The 26,280-nt window shown below is 37.9% G+C and overlaps 1 protein-coding gene across 4 annotated transcripts in view; it reads right to left on the reverse strand.

Annotated features, from left to right (window-relative positions):
- Nucleotides 1–26,280, reverse strand: part of MANBA (mannosidase beta) — a 48,976-nt gene that overhangs the window by 15,900 nt on the left and 6,796 nt on the right. For all 4 annotated transcript variants that reach the window (XM_019614813.2, XM_031553124.1, XM_031553123.1 and 1 more), the window contains exons 2-11: nt 24,338–24,432; nt 23,732–23,837; nt 21,645–21,815; nt 18,408–18,531; nt 15,825–16,000; nt 12,952–13,062; nt 7,560–7,711; nt 5,811–5,928; nt 2,938–3,024; nt 1,712–1,879 (exon numbers count right to left, since the gene is read on the reverse strand). In XM_019614813.2, the coding sequence (XP_019470358.2) occupies nt 1,712–1,879; nt 2,938–3,024; nt 5,811–5,928; nt 7,560–7,711; nt 12,952–13,062; nt 15,825–16,000; nt 18,408–18,531; nt 21,645–21,815; nt 23,732–23,837; nt 24,338–24,405 (1,281 nt within the window). In that variant the 5' untranslated portion in view covers nt 24,406–24,432. The remainder of the gene's footprint in view (nt 1–1,711; nt 1,880–2,937; nt 3,025–5,810; nt 5,929–7,559; nt 7,712–12,951; nt 13,063–15,824; nt 16,001–18,407; nt 18,532–21,644; nt 21,816–23,731; nt 23,838–24,337; nt 24,433–26,280) is intronic.

Genomic DNA, 26,280 nt, shown 5'->3' on the forward strand with positions numbered 1-26,280 from the left:
TCTTGCAGACTGTTTTTGTAGCAGAAGTATATTTTACAGAACCTGAAATTATTTAACTGGTACAGTTCCCTCTGACACTCAAAATAGTTAACCTATGGGTTCAAAATAAAGGAGTGTCCCGGCTCAACAAAATAACACGCAGTGGACTGTAACTAAAAAATATCACAAACCAGAATACTTCACTCTGTGGTACACATCCAAACCACGCAGCCAGCCACAGAAACACCACAGCATACCTGTACCAACCTCTCAGCTCAAAGAAACTAAGAAATACAGACACCTATATTTCTGCTTACCATTTTGATTGTAAGACACCATTACATTCAGAATGTGCAACTTCTCAAGAGCAGATCCTTTTTGGCAAGTTCTTTCACTCCTCTGCCTCATTTTCACTATTTCCCTTTTTCTACACCTTTCCAGTAGAAAGATACCATGAATCAGAGTACAACTGCTCTGACAATGTCAATAGCCTCTAATAACAAGCAATAACATCACTGTCATGTACATACATATGATTGCTTAGCTTAGTGCAAGGGAAAATTTAGATCATAAAGCCCCATAACATAAAATGCACCTCATCCTGAAAATGACAGAGGTTAGACTAGCATTATCATACCTTGAAGACAGTAAAATCATACTGGATAACTGGATTAAGAAAAGACCATTAACATTTTTAGGTTAACACAAAACTCACATTTACTTGTTCACTAGCCAGGCAAAGCTCTTGCAATATTTTAATCATTCTGCACATCTCTTAGCTAAAAAGGGATTTAAGAATACTCATCTGTGGTTCAAGGATCATTTATAATCCCTATACAGTTATGCAGCATCAATTTGGGATTTCCAAATCAATTTTACCCCACGTATGCAAACAAAAGTTAGTTAAAAGTAGATTCTATGAAGTAATGAGCTGCAGTAATTCCAATAAAGAAGAAACAACTCTACAAGAACTGTGCAAAATGAGCAGTGCCACATCACAATAGAGGTCATCACTGATTTCAGGTGCTTCTGGTCAGCACGTTCACAGTTTAAGTCTTATCTCAAATATTTAGTTTCTGTAACTGTAAAACATCATTAGTCTGTTCAAAACAAATAAAAAAACCTAAAAGACGTGTATGACAAAAAATAATATAATGACCAAAGAACATGAGAAGGACAGAGTTTGGCACAGCTTTTGTCTAACCTACTTCAGCCAAACACTTCAGTCACATACTTGGAAACACACACTGGAAAAATATTATTTTCACGAATTTCTTCAAGTGCAATTAAAAGATTGAGGGTTGTTAATCCATCTTACAGTATGCATTAACCAAGTTAAGACAAAGGAAATGGATCATCTTGATTAATTAATGGGCATGTTGATTTTTCTCCACTGCAGGTGAAGGCATTTGTGCCATTTACTATTACACTAAATAATAAAGAAAAAGGAGGCAGAATCGTCTACATTTTCAGGTCATCTTTACATATCACAAGACATTAAAGACAAAAACAATTTTTTGTTTTGAGGATGACCGTTGATTTTAAAGAGTAGCTTACACAAGCGAGGAAAGTGCAGTTCCTCAACAGCATGCTCTTTTTCATTTTCAAAGATTATTTAAACAAAAGAAAAAAACATCAACCCAAAAGCACAGAAATCCCAAGTTGCTCAAATTGCAAACGTTACATCATTTTGCCAAGCCACATCCCCCCACTTTTTCTTGAAATCACTTACAGCAAGAACTATTTCTCTGATGTTCTTCACATAAAGCATCACGTAATCTTTGATATAGACTTCTCTGTCAGCGTGTGGTATGGAGAACCAGTTACTTGCAATTGCTGCTTCATTTTCATTGTTACCACTCCACAGAACAACTGATGGATGGGATTTTAACCGCCTTACCTGAAAAACAATTCAGTTTCAGAAGTCAAGCAAAACAATTTATCTTAAAAAACAAAAACAAATAATAATCTATTTGTTACTACTTTAATTACAAGTTCACATGCATATTACATATGCTATGCCTACAAGTTCCAGCCCATCCACTTTTCCGCCAGCTCCAGATCAGATCCAAACTTTTGTATACTTAATATCCTGGCACATATCCACCATACACACACGTAGCTCTATATCCATCTATTCAGCCGCACGTGAATGGTAAATTCTGTACTAAGACAAGTTGATATCACTAGAGCTCACACTAAACATTCTCGAGAGCAGTTTGGACACGAGGAAGGCCTATTCCTCTGCCTCACTACTATAAGCAAGTTAAAGAGCACGGTTACATTTTGTGTCTGCTATTTAAATGTACACTAACAAATATTTTTAAATAATCATTTCTATGATGATGTGTAGGTCTCTGAATGTAATGCTTCCTATTTACTTTCACTGAAAATAAAACAGATATAAAGAGCATTAATACCATTTAATAGAGCAAATTCTCAGCTACAAAACACTCTTTTTCAACAGAATCACTACCAGTTGCTATGCATTTTCGCTAGTGATGAACAAGAGCCTGCATGCTGTGCTTGTAAAAATCTGCAAGGCCAGCTGGAACGTGACTTGTGTTTCAGCAGTGGTGAGACAGTGATGCAAAAGGCACCATCTACCACCTTACTGTGCTGTCATTGACTGCTTGGCCTTCATAAACATTCAACAAGCATCAGTGAGTGTCACCAGGTGCAATTTTTTCTACATGGAGGAATTCAATTATACACCTTTGGTTTATACATACTGCCACATCAAGTGTCATACTATCAGACTGCCCCTCTGCTGCCATTTGCTACTCGGCAACAAAATGTAACAGAATATTGGCAGGAAGGTTCCATCTCTACTACCATACCACCAACATCCACTTCTGATTTCATGGGCCAACATAATGGGGAGGCATTACATTTGGAGCAGCCCTCATAAATTATTCTCTCAGGCAATACTAGGTTATGATCACATGGACAAAATACCTGATGAGAAACTTCTGCTCTTACTGATTCCAAGTAATCCTGGTCTGTTGGATACAGTGCACATGCGAACATAAAATCCTGCCAAATCTATGAGAAACAGGAAAGAAAATACAAAATAATCTGTTAGTAAATCATTTTTCATATTTGAAAAAACAGATGCTTACTGGAATGCAAAATACTTTCTCAAGCCAGAAGTTATTTATCTCACAGAGATTTCAACTGAAACATTTTGTCTGCTGTTCTTGAAAAGCATCACCAAAACAATCACATTCTCTGTGGCATTCATCATGATCATACTCAAATGTGGTTTTCTTCAATATAAAGACTTACAAAATATTCACCCTTAGAAAGTAGATCCTGACAGCCTTCACTGATAGGTAGAGTATTTCTCAATAAGATGGATTTCAATAGGTTTCAATGGAATAATTAGAAATCCATGCACTGTTCAGCTATGACCACGAAGGAGTTTCAAGCTGAACAGAGCAATTTCAAATTTAATGCTTTGCATGTGTAACACCAAATCCCCATTACTTACTAAAAGAAGAAAGTAATTCTTCTGGTGTGGTATCAAGTACATTTAACAGGTCTTCAAGTACATTTCTTAACAAAACGCTTCCACAATAAATGCACAGACTGATCTTAAAAAGAGCAAATTGCTCAGTGAGGCAGAAACAAAGAATCTAGTTTAAGTGCTGGTGATCTTTTCCTTTAAAGATCAAGCAGGTATCTTGAGAACAACACTAGAGAACAACAAATTCCTTCATTTGTAACTTAAAGAATTACAAAAAAATGGAAAGGAAGAAGCCTAGTGAGATGGGCAGGATTTCTTGTTCTATCTGTCCTGTATTTTATTTTTTAAGTGCTAACAATTAAACTCCTGATAACCTACCTCAAATGGAAAGCTTGAAGGAGCTTATCAATACAGTGAGTCCTTTCCAACAGACTACACTTTTCTGAACGTCATTCTACATAAATAACAGGGAGAGCCAGCTCAGCTTCTCATTAAATTGTTTTCCTTGCAGTGACATATTTTGCCATTACTTTTCCCTATTTTCCACAAAAATGTGTGTAATAGATCTATTAATAATTGTTCCAGTCTAACACTCTAAGAAAAAGCAAGACTATTGCTGAAGAACTACTAAGAATCTTTCAGTGACTATGGAATCAAAACTCTCTGTACCAAATTCACTCTCTCTCCTGTTGTTTCCTTTGGTGAGCTATCACTGTTTCTCCTTAAACAGTCTGACTCTAATGCTCTTTTAAGCCTTTGCAAGACCAGTAGAAGGAATAAAACTGAAGTCCTCCAGCATCATCCCGTGTCAGAATAAGGATCTGATTTTCTGTATCTATTTGCTGTTCTCAGTGCTGAATAAGAGCTACTTCTTGCATTGAGCACTGCCCAGGCACAGATCTATATGGCCTACCTAGATTTCTATTTTCAAAAATAAAAGAACTGCAAGCGCTCAGAAGCCTTGAAAATCAGGGCACACATTCTGATGACTGGTTTTTTTTTTCCTCTGGCAAGCACATAAAGCAGAAGGCAGCGAGGTATCAATTTTGTTTGCCTTCTCTTTAATGCTGCAAAGACCAAACACACTTCTTGGGATTTTAATACCTGATGCAATTCAGTCTTCACTCATCTAGTCCCTATTTCATTAAAGCTTATTAACATGCATCTCCAAACTCGTATAATCAAAAGATACTCATCTAAAATTATCAATGTTTACAGCAGGTGTTCCCTTACAGCTATATTTACATTCAATTATAGTTTGTTCAATAGGGCCCTTTAGATAAAGTCTACCATGCAGGCCAGATGAAATTTAAAAAAGAAAATTGAGTAAAAGGAAAAAAAAAAAACCAAACAAATTTTCATTCATTTCCCCAGCAGAGAAAAACACGACTACTTTCTTTGATGTTTTGATTACTCAGAAGCAAGCACAGAAGTTAAACAGATTAGGCCCTAAATCCTCACAATGATCTGATTCCAAGGTCTTTGCTCTCAACCTGGAGCATATACTGAAATACTCAGGTTTTTCAGCAGAGCTATTCTCACATGAGTAAGTTGCTAATCACAGCTACAGAGGCCCACAGTACAGCTGTGGCAGAAAAACTACCATTTGAGTTTGTGAATAACCCCCCTCCCATACAGTACTTGTTTCACAGCTATTTGACCAATTGTTGCAAGCCTCTGTTGATGACCACTCCAGGACTATAATCCACAGAAGTTCTTATATAGTGCACATCAACACAGTATAAATGTCTACTTCCTGCATTAAGTAACATCACTAACACCAGTTACTCAGACATTCATTTCTTTCTCTCATTCCTTCCCAAGAGAATAGAAAATGTAGAACTGGAAGAGGTTGGAGAGTCCGGGTCTGAACAGAAGACGGAGAGTTCAAGGCACGAGCCTCTAGCTCAGATTCTGGGGAATGTAACAGCAAAAAAACAGAGACAGCAGGGAGAAAAGGAAAACCAAAGCAAGACTCTGGGCAAAGAAGGGTGGCAGAGTAAAAAAAATGAAGACCGCAGATGAGTAGCCTTAATTGGAAAATACAAGCTAATATAAACAATCCAAAACATCACTTCCAGTTTCAACAGACAGCCTCAGTAATGAGCAACAATTAAAGTTAAAAAGATATATATTTACAAAAATTTTATATATATATATATATGAAGGTTTGTATCTATAAGTTGTCTATATATACATATAGAATATTGACCCAAATTCTCAGATTGGTACTCCACCATGTATCCTTTGGAAAGATGGTTAGAACTTGTGTTAAATTCTCTTATTTGACTTATTTACAGTAGTCTTTTATTTACAAGCTCGTTTCCAAATACACAGCCTGTATTATTATTTTTTTTTTTACCATTATTCCCAGTTCATCGCAAATATTGTAGAAATCATCTTGTTCATATATTCCTCCTCCCCAAATCCTAAGTGCATTCATGTTAGCATCTGCTGCAGACTTCAAGAGTAGCCATAATCTGTCAAATACAATAAGAAGATTTACACAATCTTCATAGCAGTTTCTAAGGTTATATCACAAAAAATCTCAAACATTCATCTCTGAAAAGCAACCAAGTAATTCAGACAGAAGCCAGTCTATTTTGATACCTTCTAATCCTGCATGTCTGAAGAGAGATCTCAAAAAGCAATTTTTTGTGTAAACAAAGTTACTTGGTCCTGTAAACACAAAATAGATGAAGTGTCAGCTGCACAAGGGCTGCTGTAACAGTAATGCCTATTTCATTATGCTGACCCACAATGTCAGAGGCAGATGGCAGTGGTACAGCAGTGGAAGTTGAACCTTCCCACCAATATTCCATTTTGTTGCTGTGCAACAGATGGCAGCAGAGGGGCAGACTGACAACCTGGAACCTGATATGCAAGTGCATTTGAAGCTAAGGTGTATCACTGAATTCCTCCCATGCAGAAAAAATTGCGCTCACTGACATTCATCAATGCTTGCTGAACATTTATGGAGACCAAACAGCAGATGTGAGCACAGCGAGGTGGTGGGTGGTGTGTTTCAGCAGTGGCAACAGAGATTCTTCCGCTGGTACAGATATATTTTTTTTAATGAGCACAACATGCAGGCTCCTTTTTATTGTTGGTGAAAATGCATAATTACTGGCGGTGTTTATGCTAAAGAAGAACGTTCCATAGTTGAGGATTTTCTCTATCAAATAGCATTATTGTGCTTTGTATGTGTTGTAGTTTTCATGGAAATAAATAGATGGCATTATTTCTGGAATAACCTACGTAAATCCTTTTACATAAGTACTGGCAGAACAATGTATGGAAATACTGTATTAACAAAGCCAATCAAAATATAGCATGGCCTCCATCCCATTTCTTGCATGCCATATCAGCAAAATCCAAGAGCAGACCAAATAGGGAAGAGTGAGACTTCTGTGCATTTCTCCCTCCCTGCATTAGGAGGTTTGGAACATGGCTGAAATGCTCTTCCTGTCAGTGTCAATGACTACATTCTAGGCAATAGGAACAGATAGCCTGAGGATTACTCCTAAAAATGCCTGAAAGGCCAGTAACCTGTGGACTGCAAATAACCATTCTCCCATCAGCTACTGCACTTACTAGCATTGAACAACATTCAGATCTTGCAATGTTAAGTCTTAATTCTGAGAGCCTAAGCCCCAGCAATTTGTGTTCTACAGCAGCAGAAATGCTAAGTCATGGCTTGAAACAGTGACTGAGCACCTAGTAGGAAGGCAGGGCCAATCCAAGGGCACTCAATGCATGCAACACATCTGAGTGACTGGAAGGGGCAGAGTCAGGATCCACTCCTTCCCAGATCTCATTTAGGATTGGCAGTGGAGGCAACAGTATCTTGCTGGAGATCTTTGCATACCTGGAGGCCTTCTGAAAGTAAGTAGCTTCTTTCCTTTATTTCTGTGCCCATGGCTGTTGCCTTTGAGTGAATCCTCACTTGCTTCAGCCTGGGACCTTGCTGCTCTGCTGTTATAGCTGCACTTTCTATCGCATTAGACCTACCTTGAAAAGAGTCCACCCACACTAGTGTCAACATTTGATGGGCAAACATGAGGAGGTAACGGTGATCCTTTCTCCTAAGAAAATATTAGATATGACTTACGTGTCATAAGTCACTCTATCCTGGAAAGAATCTGCTGGAATCCAGTTTGAGCCCTTCATGAAAATGGGTTGGCCATTGATTTTGAAGTAGAAACTCAGACCTGGAGACCCAGGAATAGGCTCCTGAACAAGTTCTACTGTCCGAAAATAGGCCTGTGAAGACATAAAACATAGGTTTAAAGCAGACAAAATAAAATAAATAAAAACTATAATGCAAGTGATAGAACTGAACAGTAACTTAAAAGTAGTCAAGAAGTCAGAAGAGGCGGCCTCATCTCTCACACTACCTTTCAAGAAGAAATTAAAAGTGTATTAAAAAAATTTTTATAAGTGTTTGCACATGTATGTGTGAGACAGATGCGTGTTTACTTCATGCAAAAATTCAGTTAAAGTTCTATTTGGGAATCACTGAGAGGAACGTAGTGGCTGCATTAGATCAGACACACTATTCTGGTATTTTCTCCTTATGGAAGGAGATTGCAGAAGCTCTGCTGGAGATCTTGTCCCTAAACATCTAGCTTCAGTTTCATCCAGTAAAAGCAAAACTGTATTCTGTTGTTGCCTTGATCTCTCTTAAAAGATATGCGTTTAAATAAAAATGCTGGTTTGAAAGTGAAGGTCTCTCTGGCCTTCGAACAGCTGTTTTTGAACAGTATGCTCACCAATCTGGTTTCTCAGAGAACAGATCCGCTAAACAGTCACCAACTGTGTGTAAAGTATTAAAGTCCATTCCAGATGGAACAAGTGCATATCAAGCAGATGCCAAACTATCTTCTACAGCTGCTCTTTTAGCCTAATATCTGATATTGTGCACTGCAAACACTGGAAAACAAAACAACAGCAAAACATTCCTCCTAACTGCAGGCAGAAGACGACTTCCCAAGAAATCATTCTGGGTGTTTTAGGTGAGTTCATTTCAGCTAAAGTGACAGCGCTGTTCTGAAGAGGTATCTCAACTGCCACAACACACAGACAACACCATGAAGCAGTACTAGATGGACTGCAGTAACACGTTACACCAAACCCTTATTTTGCAGAGATATCTTCCCCACCTATCGCATTTGGGTCCTGTGCGGTTGCAAAGTGTTACAGAATAGACTTCTTTCAGAAAGACTTTCTACTACTTTTTCCTCCTCACAACCTTCTCCACTTTAACTTATCTGGATCAGTATTTTTTTTTTTTTTTTTTCCTCCTTCTGGTACCTGTTCCTCATTATCACTGGGAGAAAGTTGGGAAACTGAATGAAGTGAATGAAAGCAAACAAAATTTCAGCCAGTGCACACTAAGCAACAGGTTTGGAGCTGAACAGCAGGAGACAGTTTTTGTCTAGGCTACCCCTAAGCTAGCAACCACTTCTTTCTCAAATGACTATTTACAAGCTGACCTTTTGAAAACATAATAGCAGAGTACAAACTGTTCTCTCTCTGCTTTAAGATATAGTTGGGACTGTATCTGTCTGTCAACCTGGCTAAATTTAACCTAATTAAGTAACTGATACATCTGCCTTTAAAATGAAATGTAATGCTTTATTTCACACACCAAACAGTTCTGTAGTTAAATCGGGACATAACTAATCTCACTGTGTGACTGTGATTATTAAATTTTTAACTTATCAATAATTGTTTAGATTGGAAATAATTTTCTGTCTGAAGCAGAAAATGCAAAAAAAAACTTGGTTTTTTTTGCTTCCTCTTCAGTGCTTCATAGTCAACAGAACAATGATTAATTAAATCCCTGGACAGACGCAAAGCAAACTAGGTGCATGAGTGGAGACCACAGATCACTCACCTCAAACTGAACTGTACCTCAGGTCTTGTAGTGTTGTACAGTGTTGCCCTAAGGGTAACAGCAGATTAAAAGCAAAAGGATTCAGCATCACCACTACTGTAAAGGATCAACAGTGAAGAAATTCCCAGTAAAAACAGAAAAAAACCTTACAAAAATCAGACCAGTGAGAAGACACTTCTGATTCTCTGGCCAGTATTTCTGTGCTCAGAGAAATACTTAGCAGAGTATCCAATCTCTACCTCTTTTCTACTGCAATCTTGCTACACAATGGGTCAGCTGAAAACAGAGCAGCATGATGAACTTAGCTTTAGGACAGGAATCTTGCACCCATTCATAGAATTTTGCATATATATTCTAAGCTGAGAAGTTTAAAAAAAAAAATAAAATAGTAATCATACAACTCTAACCATTCTAACTGCTGAAGACTACAAAAAAGCCAAAACCCAACCTACATCACGAGTACTACACTAACTAAGGAGTTCTCACTTTCCTCTAGTGAACTAAATTATTTTGAGAAAAACTCTTTAATCTCCAGTGCAACTCTTTTTTTGTGGCACAAAATGGAGTGAGATTTATAGATGTGCATTTGGGAGGTCCTCTTAATGGTTGTCATCAGGCAGGTTGGGACTGCCTCAGAGTGCAGTAGTGGAGTATTTATACTACTAACAAAAGTAATGTGATACTGCTTTATTCATCCTCAAGTGGAGCTCATGCAACTGGCCAAATCAGAGGCAATTTGTTACGCTGGAACCCTCAGTCAGGACCACCCACACAGCATGAGCACAGGGAAAAACTCCTCAGCCTCATCTCACATTTCTGAGATCCCAGGGTCTGATGACTTTGTGCTCCCAAACCATTGCTCCCCAGGGGCCGACCTGGTAATACAGCATCTCTTCCTGTTCCTACTGCAGCTTTCTTCTACCAAGCAGAGTCAAAGAAAGGCAGGGGGAACTGCTAGGATCTGACATAGTTGATTATGCATCCTAATGGCTCTGACCATGGCAACTTTGTGATGTGCGTCACATATCTTGCTCTCCAAGGACTGATATTTCTCCCAGATTTGGAGCACGGAGAAGCAGTTTTCTAGCCACCAAAAAACAAACACTCATCTGATTCTCTCAACAATTAAGAAACAGATGTGTATCTTTGAGTCACATACAAGGGGTTTGTACCCACTGGCTGTGGAAACCAATTGGTGTTCTTTGATTTAGCACTAAGAAAAGTAACAAGGACAAAGATGCCCAGAGCTAAAATCAGATCACAGAATGCCCTAGCGATCTAACTACCTAGCATGCAGCATGGAATGTGTGTGAAAATTACCAAGTAAAATGGAGAGGCTTTTGGAAGTCACGTTAAAAGGCCTGGGGGAGAAGTGGGTGTAGAGACAAGGAAGGAACAACGGTTGGATCCGAGTACTCAAATAGTATCATGAAATAATGAAATATACTGTTGAAGAAATAAGTATACAGAAAGATGGAGAACCTGATTCCAAAATCAAATAAATGCCTCAAAAGACAGTGAAAGAGATACTAAAGAATACTAAAAGTATTATACTAAGGTATAAGAGAGACTTTTCTTCTTGCCATGCCTACATCAGGGAATTTATCAATAGCAAATAGAACTCAACCTCTCTGAAGAAAAGCCATTTCATTCTAAGGTAATTTCTATCTATGACTTTATTTTATATTATCTGAGAAACAAAGTCCAACATAGAATATTCAAACAGAAAACCAAAACAGAAACCCACGTCATCCTGGATGTTGGCTCTATTCTATTTTGTTTTTCTGCTGCGCTCAATGGCAGCGTGTACGTACTTCCTCAGTCAAAGAGGGTCAGCAGAATTGGCCAGAGCCCTAAAGGTTTCTGCAAGCACAAACTGGGAGGCTACCCACAGGATTTGCTAATGTTTTAGAGACTAATATATCAAAAAAACAGAGATGAGTCCCTGTTAAAGACAGTTAGATTAGATAAGATTCACATTGCATATTCTTACTTGCACAGTTGTTACCCTCTAGCTTTAGTCTGTCCAAAGACATGCAGATACTCTGAACCCATACAGAGACATAACATTCAAAAAATGTTTCACACCTATTAGTTGCTCACCAGAACACAGCACCGGGTTCCCAGCAAAAACCTTACAGAAACTTTCAGAAAAACTTTGTCACTGCAAGTGTTTCCCGAACTATCCAAAGTTTATTCAGTTCTGCTGACGTGAGGACAAACTATGCTAGAAAAAAACTGCATATGGAGCCTTCATCCACGTGTACAGCTCAGGGCGGGGACATGTCAAAATCCAAGACAGAGACTCAGAGAGCACATGAAGGACAACTACACTTTGCACTATGAATCTATAAAGTCTTCATACATGGTTAATTCATAATGCCAGCAATGTGCTGCATTTGCTCTTTTCTGCCTTTCCCTTTGAGGAAAAAAAGGCTTCTAAATATCTTTTGTAGACTGTGAAACCCCTGTGACTGTATGCCATAGGGCTCTATGAAATATCCTGATGAAATTACCCAAACTGAAACAATTAATTTCCCTATGAAAAACATGCAGCTTTTACTCAGTAATAATGTGTTTATTTTTTTTTTAAACAGGCTTTTAGACATATTTCCTACTTATTTTCCCAAGCACAATACGTTGTGTTTATTTAGTATGTTTTTTTCAATTTTTTCAAGATTTATCACCAATAACAGCAAAGAACTATTCCTAGGACCTCATAATCAACCTTACTACTAGTCCTATAAAGAGTGGGACTCCAGAAGCTCCTGTTTTTTGTAAGGTTTCCTGTGTGAACAAACACAGCAAATAGCAGTTTTAGATGCCTGGTGACAAGATTTTAGTGAAGCAATATACCTCAGAACCACCTAATGCATATGTTTATGTGGTTGTTTCCACACGTTAATGGCATAAGGGGCTCAGTCCTCCTTGTAACCGTTTTTTTGTTTTGGTTTGTTTTTTGTTTTTTTCAAAGGGTAGTGGGAAATTATCTCTTCTGCGCTTATTAGTAACAACAATCAGATAATTACACAGCCAGTATGTTGTAGAAACCCTTAAGCAAATATCTTATCTCTGAATGTTACTTTTCTGGTCACTTTTAAGATGTTACCTCTTCTAGAGCCTGAAGCACTTCTATCACATTCTAACAAATGAAAGTTAGAAGCTAGCTTCTTAAGAATACACCAATCCCATCTTTTTTTTTTTTTTTAAATCTGAATTAGCAAGAGAAGTTCAATAAATAAACCTTACCCAGCACTTATAGTTTATAGAAATGTAAATGAGCTTTCTAGTACACGATACAAAAACATCACCACAACTGATCAAGTTTAAAAGTTTTTTTTTTTTTTAAGGTAGAAAGATTAAAATCTTTTCCTTTCTGATGTTTCCAACTAACTATGAGCCATCTTCCAGTCTGAATGAAAGTAAAGACATCTATAAAGGCTAAAGCTACTACAAACAGATAAACATACATTGTGACATTAAAAACACCCTTGTTTCTCATCAATGCTTTCACATGCATATTATAATCCAGCAAAACACTTCAGAGCTTTAGATACGTGACATGTAGAGCGATGCCAGCTATAAAACAAACTGAAGGGCTCACCTTTGAAATTTTCTCAATTTGGTATCCTCCTTCCATGATGAAAGTTGTTGTCATATTGTATCCAATTTGTTTTCCATGTCCATTTGGCCACCAAGCTTCTACTGTAGAGTTCTTGAACATGCAAGAGAAAAAGCCAGAACATTTCTATGAATAAAAACATAGCACACACCTGGGGGCTCAGCTGCCTTTGAGAGACCTGATGAGTTTATGTGCCTCAGCTGAGCCAAGGTAAGTGGGATTGCTCCAGCTGAGGCACTGAGGTGAAAAGTCTTCAAAGTGTGATCTCTTTCATTTGTGTCTCAGCTACTATTTCACTTTGAGTCCACAACTGGCCATCAGCATGTATATGCATGCATGCGTGTGTCTAGACAGAAAGGTTGGCTGATAGAACATTTCTCCAAAACTCTAATATCCGAGTCTCAGAAGCAGACACTGCTCATTAGCTTCTATCATACTCCTCATCTAATTGGCCTGTTTACCTATTGTATGCAAAATCAGATTTACAGGGGTTTTTTTCAGTTGTGACCTTGGTAGTATGTGGGCAAACTTTCAAATAAAAGGTTTCATTCACTCATTTCACTGCTTTCTGCTTTTTATCTGTGCTTCCTAATAATTTCAATAGTACTCCAAGGTTTTCACAAACATAAAAGAGCTACCTTTAAGATTTAATTTTCTAATTTTTCTAGCCATAGAGAGTAATATTTATATAAATAATTTCCTACACTTACACACATTTTCATTCCAATAGCCTACTTCTGCTGCTCGGTCCTATTGCCAACATTTACCAGCAAATATTTCCACAACACAAAAATTGTGGAAAGAAAGCAATAACGCATGCAATCAAACAATGCAGGGGTCAGCACTGAATAGAGTCATGAAAGGAGTACCTCAATCTTTCCGTACAAAGGGAGACCAGAGAGCAGCCCAACAATATGTTTTGCTGTAGCTACACTTGGACATAACAATTAATGTACTTAGAAATATTTCAGCTTCTTTGGAGTTACCATAATTGCTTGTGCTGAAGTGCTGATCTCTGAATTGCATGGATACAGATGGCAGCACAAAATCATCATGTGCCCCAACAGCAAGGGAGCATTTGCAGCCACCTATAACAGCTGGAGTGTTTCATTGGCCATTAATGATGTCATCCTCATGCTCACCATTCGCTGATAAGCAAAATACTGTCACATTAGCAACACAGCACTTTGTGTGGGGATTTCTAGATAAGCATCTCAGCTTATATGCACCACTCAAGCATCTACTGACTTTCTAACATAATCTGCAACAAGCTCTCAACTAGAAACAAATTTCTGGCGAGGTCTCACTATTTAACAAGCATCTCAGAAGACTGTCATACGGAGCAAGTGCTCCTTTATGCTCATCAATATGTTAGAACACATTGCAGGGCTTCTCGTAAAATCAGTCGCTGTGAGTTCATGCAGCAAAGCCCTCTGTGTACAAAGAATAATAACACACTTGCTTCTGCTCTGAAGGAAGTGCTTCCTCACAAGCTCGCACTTATACCCCACTAACAGATTTCTTCTGAAGTTGGGAGTGGGGTGATTAAATAAGTCATTTTTGAAGCTTCACATTGTCGTGCTTGCTCAGTGTAATCCCTGGAAAGGCTAAGCAGAGACTAACGATTGCTTAAAATTAATGTAGGTATTTGTAATTACTCACACAACTTGCACATCTGATGACAAAAGTAACAAAAATCGTATGTTTACACACATTTCTGCTTCATGTCAAAATAAAACAAAGCACATAATCAGGCAAATCATTGAACATGCATACTGAAGCACAAATGTCCTGTTCATTTTTAACACGGTTTTTCTCCACTGAAACAACTGACAAAGTAACTTAGGAATATGCACATAATACATTCAAGCTGGGGAAACAAATGCAGTTACACAGCAAAAGAGAAAAATTTTGGTAAAGGCCAGCATAACACCCAAAGTTTATCACAGACATTAAGATGTTACTAACTGCCAGGGCTATCTGAAGCCCCAGCCTGATTGCCCACAAACTTGGCTGTGCCCTATAGCAGCAAAGCAGGCAACAGCTCCTGCTTGGCTCCAAGGGACAGCAATATCACAGGCAGCTAGCACTGCCTTAATCTTAATTACATCTATGTCACAAAACTCAACACAGTTTCTAAAACCACAAGAACTCAAGAAGGGAAATAATGCTGGTGATTTAAGCCTGCCACTGGATTGTTTCCCAACACCCTCTGAAGGTGAGCCCATTCTTTCGTCTCATATCTCTGGGGTGTATAACAAACAGTACAGTTCTCTCTTTATTAGAGCTGTCTCTAACCTCCAAAATTCCTTCTAGGCCTTGCCTACCCAAAGGACTAAAAGCCAATATAAGGAATTACTACACAAAACTTCCACCAACACTACTGCCAGTCAAGTTCTTCACATGTTTCTCTTGCTTTTATTTACATGAAAGAGTATTTACTGAGAGGTTTGAGGAATGTTTCCTCTCTTTTCTTATCATTATATTCCAGTCCCAATCAACCAGATAAACAACGGCATGAAAGACAAGACACCTACTGCCAGAAGAGTGAAATATGGTACACAAAATTTATGGCCATGAGGACATGATCTTTTTGTTTTGTTCTGTAATAAGGGAAAGGCTTCATCATCTTTTTTGACATTGTGCTACACAAATTTAAAATAAAAAAAACAAAAAACTTTTAGTGAGGGAAAGAACTTTTTTCCTATCCTGCAAGGGCTACAGAACTTGTCAAAGTCAGGAGCAAAGAAAGAAAGAAGAGGGCGAAACTGATATGGAAGCAGAAAGACCCATTGAAAACCAAGTGCTACAGTACAGTTTGCATTTGGCTAGAGCTCTCATGCACAGCTCCTTACCTTGCTGATGTTTACAAGCAGCACAATACTGCCTTCACCAGGTTGCAGCTTCACACTGTATGTTTGCTGTGTTTGCAGTTTGGGAATGTTCACAGTTGCAAGACCTGCAATTGGCTTGGAGCTGGCTACGTTAAAGATGGACTCAATTTCGAGACTCCACTGCTGAGCTCTACTCACTTAGTAAAGGGGAAGAAGAAATGGGAATACAGGAACTGAGTTTACGTACCTATTAGTTAACATGACCTCTCATCAAAGAAACAATTTAAACAGCTTGGATTAAATTTAACAATTTGCAGGTAGTGTTTCAACCAGACCTACAAGGTTAATCTTACTTAGTGCTTTTGATATTAGATTAGATTTTCTAACTTAGAATGGAACTATGTAATGTGATTTATATTTTATAATGCTTTTCATTCCAAAGCTATCCAGGGCTTTTTCAGAGTTTCGTACAGAAGTCAGACAATATTACACCAACCACTTCATCATTAGGAAAATGTTTCTTTTTTCTACCTACTCCCACAGACATTATATTTGCTTTTAGTCAGCACTCATACGAACATGGTACTCTTTAGGAAAGATCGTAATCACAAGGAAGTACAATCACTTTTGTCTGTGAAACAAAACCAGCATTAACAGAAACTGAGCCCAATTTACCCCAGAGTCACTAAACAAAATGAATGGAGTTATGCTGAGAATGAATTGGGCCCACTGTGTCTAGACTTGATAGGCTCTATCATTACATCCTTTTGCTCTTAAAGTATGGTGGAGAAAATAAGTCAGTGACTTGCCCAAGACCTCTTCCCACTGCTACCTGAGCAAGCCATCTCCTTTACAAAACAACTTATCAAACACAGCAAGCCAGGGTCAAGGTTACTCAAGTCCAATGCTGGAATTTCTCACTTATCTCAGCAATTATATTATCTACGTACAGGCACATCCTGGCTACTCCTATATTCATACATAACAGATGAATGTCTGTAAACCAGAAAACAAGGAAAACTAAAACTGAGACACACTTTGTATACATAAGCTGCTCATCACCTACTTTCTTTTTCACATACATATTCTAGCTCTCCTTCCAGGGAAAAAAGAGAGCTTTCTCCAGAACCAAACAGATACATTCGGCCTTGCTGTGACTTTTACTGCATTTTTTAGAACTACAAGCAGTGAATGGGTTTGCAAGTTTGTATTGCACCCAGCATTACCCAGGGAAGGTGAATTTTCAGAAATGTTGGAGGGTTTAAAAGATAAACCCACACAAACTATCAGAAGGATTAGTAGTTACAGAGCATCTTCCCTTCCATCCAAGAGAATAAAGAAATTCCAGCCTACCCATTTACTGCTGAACTGTGGAGCCTAGGCACAGAAATCAAGAACAGTGAATCTTTTACAGATTCAGTGGTCAAAAGGCAATGACACCAGATCTGTTGAGCAATGTAAGTACAAGCCAGTTTAAATTCAAGTTGTTTATTTATTCTTTATTTTTCAAATGTTATTATGTATGGATACTCAGATGCTGTGACTCTGGTTCCAAAATACTCTCTGTAGAATGAAAGAGGTTTGCTCTCTAAGCTATCCAGAGAGTAACACTGCCTACCAGAAGGTGGAGTTGTGGGAATGTGGGAGGGACCAGAAAAGATTATTACTGTGACTAAGTTCTAGAGAGCACAGAGCCTGTGCTGGGGCTTTCCATGGAAATTCCAGTCACGTTAATTCTAACTAAGATCTGCAGCTATTTCAGGAAGCTTTAAAAGCATTCAGGGAGTGACGTCTTCCTCTTTTATTCCTACACAAAAACTTTGTTCCCAAGGGCTTAAATTCAAGCCTGTGCAGAGGACTCACGTGGTAGCCTTTACTCCACTGAAGACCGGGCTCAACAGGCAGTGAAAATGTGCAGGTGGTCTACAATGGGCTACATTATCTTTTGCAGAAAGTTCTGACAGAAAATTAACTACTTTGCTCAGCTGCAATAATTTTCAAGACAAAGGAGAGGAAAATCAAAAAGCACATCCAGGGAAGAAACCGGTTGGGTAAGTTAGATAGCAAGAATACAGAAGGCTGTCCTCTCAAACTGTAGCCTTAACAAATTACCACAGCATAACAACACTGCTCTTCTGCCTCAAGCTTCATATTGTGCCCTGAAAATTCAGTGTTCCTGAAATTCTGCTTGCTCTGCATTTGCCTTCCCAACACTGAACTAAATTCCCATAGCAGCTTTGTCTTCGTTTCAAATGGAGGTGCAACAGAAGTGAGACTCAATTACTGGGAGTAAGAATACATGCCAACAAAAAAGAATTTTTCTGAAACAGGTGAACAGGGACTAACCTCAGTTATGCTATATAGTATTTCTTAAGTTATTCTGTGATCTTCAAGCATAAAAAGATTCTGCACTCTAACATTTTAGTCAGTACTGTTTGTACTAAGTACTGGTTCAAGACCTGAAAGTGTGTGCTGTGGTAAGCACAACAAAGTGACAATAAAACTACAGAACCTTTTTCTAAATGAACAGTTAATATAGCTTAGCAATAAAGTGGTTTGTTTTCCAGAGGTGAAAAAATAATAAAAGGTAATAATGTGACTTACCAAAGAAAGGAGTTAAAGAAAAGTAAATCAAATTATAATGGTTATAGGCCTCAATCCTCACATCTTTCCAGATTCCTTGAGTGGGAAAAGAAGGTCCCCAGTCCCAACTAAATGAACACTGCTCCTGGAATACAAAATGATTATAATATAATTGTCTATTTTTCACACAGAAACTGATGCTGAACCAGAAATGAAAAGTATTTGCTATCTAGCAATGAAATATTATCATGCAGTCAAAGAATTTTTCCAATTTCCTTCAATTCAGAATAGCCTATAGAATCTTTCCTCTGACTCCTTCAACAGAACTCTGTTGCTACTACCTGTATTATATAAAAATACAACTTTGTATTAAATTTCCACATATGTTAAAGTTTAGTATTAGTAAAAAAGTAAATCACTTCTCCCAACATTTAAAAATAAAATAAAATGTTAAGATGGAAAAAAAGGAAGCCAGAAAGTTACTTTCAGTTCTGCTCTGAATTATCTTAATTTGTAAGGTCAGTATTTAATTTCATAACTAAAAGACAAAGTAAGCAGAAAGCGAATCGTTACCAAGAGAAGCTCTGGGAAAGAATAATTAAACATCATGGGCATATCTAAAATATTTTAACCTCTATTTTTCACGGTAACACCATAGATTAGTACAAGGAAAGAGATGTGCATGTCTGGTTATTTGTGCAGTTCAGTTCTGTTCACTGTTTCCCCCTTTTTTATGGTTCTTTCATACAGAAACAAAGGGAACAAAAACATGGTTGAGGAATACCCTAGTTTTGATTCTAAGAAAATAACCATCTGAATTATAAAATGCTTGTTGGGCACAGAAGTGCTGCTTTCCATTTAGCTGTTTTTCAAGTGTAGTGAGATCTCTACTTAACAAACCCCTTAAAGACATCTATTCAGCTGTCCTCCAAGCTTCTCACAGTCCCAGCCCTCAAAGCAAATACAATAGATCTCCTTAAAGTCTTCTAGAGTGACCTATAGCTCTAAATTTAGAGACTAATAACTTACAGCCGAGGCATACTAATTTTGGCAAACCACATTGCACAGCCTATCCCCTGCATTGCTGGAGTCAGTCTGCCCGCCTATCAAGTTGCAAAACAGCCTTCCAGGAAGCGAGCACTGCACCCATTTCAAGTGTGAAAACAGGGACAGTGCATTCTTAGAAAACAAATCAGATTGAAAGCAATTTTCCCTTTACAAAACATAAGCAAATGAATCATTGATGGACGGTCAGGTTTCACTAATAATATTGCAGAGACTATCAGAAATAATGTGGTAAGAACAATATACTCATATCACTAAAAACCGTTTACTAGAGAAAGACTTGTGTTTCACCACAAATTGGTGTTAAGATTTAGATACATTTACTGCACTTAATGCTGAATCTCGAACATGCATTCAGCTCTCCATTACTAAAGATGATAAGCAGACAGCTTCATTTAGCTACGTTCTAGTGTGTTTGTTTACTTTTAAATGGGACGTAGTTACTGCTTTTACCACATACTTGAAACTAAAAATGTTTCAAATGTTTCTGGAAATGTCTGGAGCAGTTTCCAAGTACAGTCAAGCACCTCCTTTGAGAAAATGAATGAAGGTACTTTTGTACAAATTCTAAAGTACAGTTCAGTAAAGCATAAAATCATTCCTGGCCATTTTTGCTCTATAAATAAGACTACAACTGCGCAAGTGCCTTCCTCCTTTCAAGCTCGTCCCTGAATTGATTTCTAAGAAACATAGTGGAGACAGCATGGATTGACTTTCTAAATGAATCAACTTTCTGAAATGCAATAAAAATAAAAGCAGCAACAAGTAGTGATACAGACAACATCTTAATACTGATGTATGTTCTGCGGACAACATGAAATTCAACTTTCCATTAATAAATATAAAGCAAATTACACCCATGTTTAGATTAAGAGAATTCTCCTTGCTTTTTGAGAGGCTTCTACAAGACCTTGTTAAAAAAGTTTAAAACTCCTTAAAGAAGAAAGGCATTTAAGAGGAGACAAATATGCAATAAATAAATAAAAGCAATTCCAAAGTAATGCTCCTATTTTATTACACTGGCCCATGATGTCAGAAGGGGATGTTGGTGGTATGGCAGTAGTGGTTGAACCTTTCCATTGTTACTCTGTTACATTTTGCTACTGTGTGACAGATGGCAACTGAGGAGCAGACTGACAACATGGCACTTGACATAGAAGTGCATACGAAGCAAAAATGTGCAACTGAATTCCTCCATGCTGAAAAAAATTGCACCCATTGACATTCATCGACATTTGCTGAACATTTACGGAGACCAAACAGTGGATGTGAGCATAGTGAGGCAATGGGTGATACCTTTCAGCAGTGATGACAGCGAAGTGAAAGGCAAGCTATGGTCCAGATGGTCATGCAGATTCTTATGAGCATGGCATGCAGACTTTTGTTCAAAAATGCATAGCTTATGGTGGTTGAAAAAGAGTTTGCTCTGTTAAATAGTGTTTTGTGCTCTTTGTATGTGTTGTGGTTTTCACAGAAATAAATAGGTAGCATTATTTTTGGAGTGACCTACATAAGTTCACCTAGCCACCGTCTCTCCCTGGCTTCTGCAAAGCTGTCACAAATAAATGAGATGCTACACCAATTATAGTTTATCCAGAGAACAGCAATGAAGTCAGAGTTTCTGACTTCTATTCTTTGTATATATTATTGTTGGTTTCACTGAATACCTACCTAAAAGTCACAAGGTAATAAGATGCAAACAGGTCCTCTGTTAGATAACACTTCGAAGGACAGAACTGCCCAGTATAAATAGTAAGAACATGAGCAAATAGCAAACACTCATAAAGCTGCGTGGCTGAAATTTTTACAGCCTTGGCTATATAAACTGGTATTTGTAACAGGGAATAGTGTCAGTATACCTTGCTAAAGCCACCCAGTGGATTGAAATGTAATGATTACACATTTTTCAGTGCTAATCTGCTCTCTTAGCAGCCAGTCTCCTTGTTGACTCCTTGTCAAAAAAAAAACACAAGCCTTTTAAAAATTCTTACCAAGTAGGTGTGGTTAGCCTGGCCTTCATATGCCTCCTGTTGGTTACAGGCTTCTTGGGGATGCAGCAGAAAGAAATTACAATGAAAAATACATCCTACTAATAAAATGACATTGAAGGTTTCAGAATACATCTGTAAGGACAGCACATAGCACATTCCTCTCCTCATGCCTGAAGCCAAACACAGAGAGTTCTTTACCTACCTTTCTGATGAAATTAGCATGGCACTCGCCTTTCTGCACAGGTGGAGGGCACGCTGGGGGGACGCTGTATGCTTTGTGACATCTGCTCTGCTCTGCAGCATATGAAATGGCTGATATGAAATGGACTTGAATAAAATTGACCTCCTTGATCATGCTGGTAATATCAAAGCTCTAGGTTAAGAGAACAAAGCAAAATCATTACAGTGCTGACACTATTTATGAGACTTATAATCACTGTCACATTGGGCTTTTAATACCATATGTATATTATTCAAAAGCATTTGAACTACAGCTTCAACAGGCTCTCGTTTTGAAGAAAAGAAAGGTTATTCCTTACTGAAAAAACAAAATGCATTGTAGAATTCTAGATACAAGAACCTGTCTGGACAAACTGCTTTGCCCATGCTGAGCCCTCAATGCAGGCTTCAACAGTATGATTGCACACCGAACTGCCTGAAGAATGAGGATGGCTAGAGAATTTTTCCCCTCTTGCCTCACTCAGAACTCATCTGCATTTTTTTAGAAAGGCACTTTGTTCCAAATCAGAAGGCTGCTCTATATAGGATTCCCTCCAACTCACACTGTGCTGCCAGCTTCTTTATCACAAACCACTGAGCTGACTTTCGTATGAATGCTGCAAACTTGTATTTTACACCACCTTCCCTCCAATCCATAACACTTACAGACACTCATCCCACGTTAGTACCTCACAAAGAATTTGGGGGCTTCCTCATTGGCTCACAAAGGCCTCTTCAGTGTGGTTGGATAGAGGAGCAAACATTCAGTTTCAGAATTGTTCTGCCTTGTCAAGACAATTTGCTTCTAACAATTAACACTCCTTTCTTCTAAATAGTGTTCATTTGTGACAAACCAAATCTTAGTGATTTCTTCCACTTGTGAACAGCTCAGCCAGCATCACTCACTTCACTTTTATAGCATACAGCACTATATTCACACAGAGCCTTCATAGAGAACCTTCCTGCAGACACAGTTATCATGTGCAACAAGGTGAACAAAGCAGAAATCCAGGTCAGAGCCATCCTAGACTCAATCTGATACAGTTAACTCTGGTTATTCACTGAAGGCCATTTCATGAACTGTAACAATCTGATACAGAATGAAGTTGCAGAAACAAGAGCAAACGAATATCATATCCCAATTCTACACAGCCTGCTATTAGCAGTCCTTTAAAAACTCTCCAAATATTGCATGATTTCTTCAGAACCCTAGGAAAACTCTCATTTCACAGATGGCAACACTAAGTCACAGAGAAGCTGAGTGATTTGTCCCAGGTCACACAGACTCAGGTGGCAGAATCTAGCTCTCATGTCTCAGTTCAGTACCTGCAATAAAACCTGCCAGAATGGTAAATGCAGAGATATGAAGATACCAGGTTCCCATTTTAACTAAATGACTCCACTAACAATTTTCTTTTTTTGATTCCCTCAAGAGAAAGGCAAGGATCAAATGAGGATCAACTTATACTATGATTCAGAACCATTTTACACTTTAAAGCTATAAAATTAGTTTGAATGCTTTTGCCATTCTCCAGATCATTCTATGATGAATACCCTCATGCCCCTATGAGCTGAGATGAGATGAGATGAGATGAGATGTAGCAACGCCATCAAAAGCCTAATACTAAATATCAAAACTCTGTATAATGGAAAGTAATGGAAACCCTTATAAAAGTTTTATACCATGTGTATTTTAATTTCAGTATTCAAAAGTGATCCATTCTAATAGCAACTAGTAAGCAGATTTACAGCTAATAAAACAGATTTAAGCTTAGAGCTATGACAGAATCCAAGAAGCAAGATTTGCATTATTAGCTAAACCAACCCTCTCGTGTGGGTCCACTTGTTTTGAACAAGACATAGTTACATCTAGATCTGATCATGCTGCTACTGAAAAGGCAAGCATGCTTCTCTTTCCAGCAGTTATCTGATTATATGTGCAGTCCTCAGGTCAACACTTTATGGTCCAAGCACCTATTTTCATACATACTTAAAAGCATTGAAGGTTTTCAGCACAGAACGGCTTTAAATGAAAAATGAGGCACTTTCAGAACTAAATGCATTACTTACGTATCTGTTGAACATGTTGTTTGTTCTCCCAAGAGTGACATTGTTGAGCAGGATGTGTGCTACTGTATCGATTCCCTCAAAAACCAAATTCACTTTCTGCCACTTTCTACAGAAGTCAACATACACATAAATACTGTTAGAATACCTACAGTTAACAACAGTCAGAAAACAGATAATGTAAATATGTATGTTTCAGTTATTATTAGCAACAGCTATATCAACCACATCCAAAAATGTCTGACTTAGTGTGGCTACATTATATCTCTAAATAATCAGATGAAGATGACAGCTGAAGTGGCACAAAAGTCTGCAACGCTACAAGTTCACATACCCATCAAATACCAGATGGGCTAGCTTCCAATTAGCTTAAGTATTATTCTTCCACAGTTGGCAGCTCATAAGTAATTTTTAACAATGAAGATAAAATTGGGAAAAAGCAACCCCCCCTCTGCAGTGTCCTTTGGCAACAGCTTTACAGCTGTACATATTGCATAATTTGTTTCATGAGATACAAAAGTATTAAGCAGATTTTGAGCTGATGGATTAACCAGCAATTCTGCATGAAAGATGTCACAAAACTATTTTAGACACATCCTTATTGCATACCTGACATCAAAAAGAGTTTTGAATGTCCTGCTGTAAGTCCAGTTATCCAGTGAGATCCACCTGTACATCACATCATTAAATCTATTGTATGGATCCTAAAAACAGATCAACAAAAAGAAAAGTATAAGATTTACTTAGTTATAGTATTATGACATGAAATGCATCGTAATATCTATTAGAAGAGCACTTCATAGGCAGTCTGCAAATGTGAAATCCACCTATTTTAGTTCTAATATTCTTTCTTACACTTGAAATAACAATTAAAAGCAAAGCTTTGGTGACATTTGGCTGTAACTATATAGGTCAAATCCTATTTGTTATAATCATTTATACTGAAAATAGAGAGTGCAGAATTTGTCTTCATTTAAGAAATGCCAGGGATTAAATGAAAAAAAAAAAAAAATACAAGTTAGCTTGTGACTTAATGAGGGGAACAGAAACATAATTATCTCTATAATGATATAAAAAAGTAAGACTAACAGAACTTTAAGGAAGCAAAGAAACAGCACCTTAGGCATCTACAGATAGCCATGAACAAATCTCTACAGTTCAAAATAATAGCAAATACTGCAGCTGTTTTGTGTCAACAAGCAATCTGAAGCCTAAATAAAATTGTTTTCTTGGGAAGGAGGGAGAAAAGAAAAAAAGAAAAAAAAGGAGAAAGAAAGAAAAAACAACAGAAACAACGGAGTTGGATTTGATGTCTCAAATTAAATTGCTACTTTTTTGAGAATAGTGCTGCATATATATACCATAGGTGTTCTTTACCCTTCAGTCACACTACTCAGTAGGAACAAAGGCACAGCTGGTGTAAGCTTATGTGCTTGCCCTCTTTGGCTTCATGCTGTGATATTACCTTGTGGTGGGTCACAGCGTTCCTCACCTAGGCTGAAGGACTGAATTACGCAGAGCTGACAACCCACACCTCGCACCTCATACAGAGCGGCAGAAAGGCACTGTGTTACATCCATGTCAGGCTGCTCACAGTGTAGGTATCTCCCTCACTGACTGACAGCTCGGCTCAATCCTCCTCTGCAGCCACACAGCCCAATTGCTTTTTCAAAACAACCACCTATCTCCTCCGGACTCCATGATTCAAACCCTGCTACAAAGAAAGAGCCTTCCGGATTTTAATCCTGATAAATGTTGTTGTATATCTCATGTTCATTTTGAAACTCATAGGGTCGTGCTCTGCAATGTAGACACAAACCTATTTAAATAATGGAGCAAAACTTAGGAATTTAAGTGACTCTCCTCAGCAGCATAATCTCTCCTCAAGTCCCACAGCAATATAACCATTACCCCTTGAGCCTATACGAGGAAAAGTAGTAGCCTTGCCTCACCGCTGCATTCCATCAACCAAATTTCTTACCACAAAGGGAATAAGAGTCACAAAGGAAAGGTACTGTCACCTCACTAACACTTTGACCTTTGTTCTAATAATACCCTGTATTCTCCAAAAACTACGTCATCATGAGCTTAGCAGAACAAATAAGAATTTTAAGATATACATACCATCATTTTGATATGTAAAATGTTTAGCAAATACATCTCAGGTTTAATATTGGCTACATATTACAGTGCAAAGTTCAGACTAATAAAAGAAACTCTGGTAAGGTTACTAGATTCAGAGAACCAAAGACAACCTGCAAATGTAACAGACCATAAAAATGAATGCTGTGTCCTTAAAAATACTTATTTTTAACATTTATCTTGCTTTAACATTATATATATTTCATCTTAGGCTAAATTTTGGAAAATGCAGGTGTTAAATTTCAATCATTGCCACTTGTATACATGAAATATTTAACAAAAGACATGAGAGGCAAGTTGGAAAGGCACTACCAACAGCAGAACATAAAGCCAAACACTATCAGTGGCCAAGCAACATCAGTGCCTCAATCAAAGACCAAGACCTCAAGACCTTGCATTAAAAAAAAAAA

This window comes from Meleagris gallopavo, chromosome 4 (genome assembly GCF_000146605.3).
Source record: "Meleagris gallopavo isolate NT-WF06-2002-E0010 breed Aviagen turkey brand Nicholas breeding stock chromosome 4, Turkey_5.1, whole genome shotgun sequence".
In the NCBI taxonomy this organism is placed as follows: Eukaryota; Metazoa; Chordata; class Aves; order Galliformes; family Phasianidae; genus Meleagris; species Meleagris gallopavo.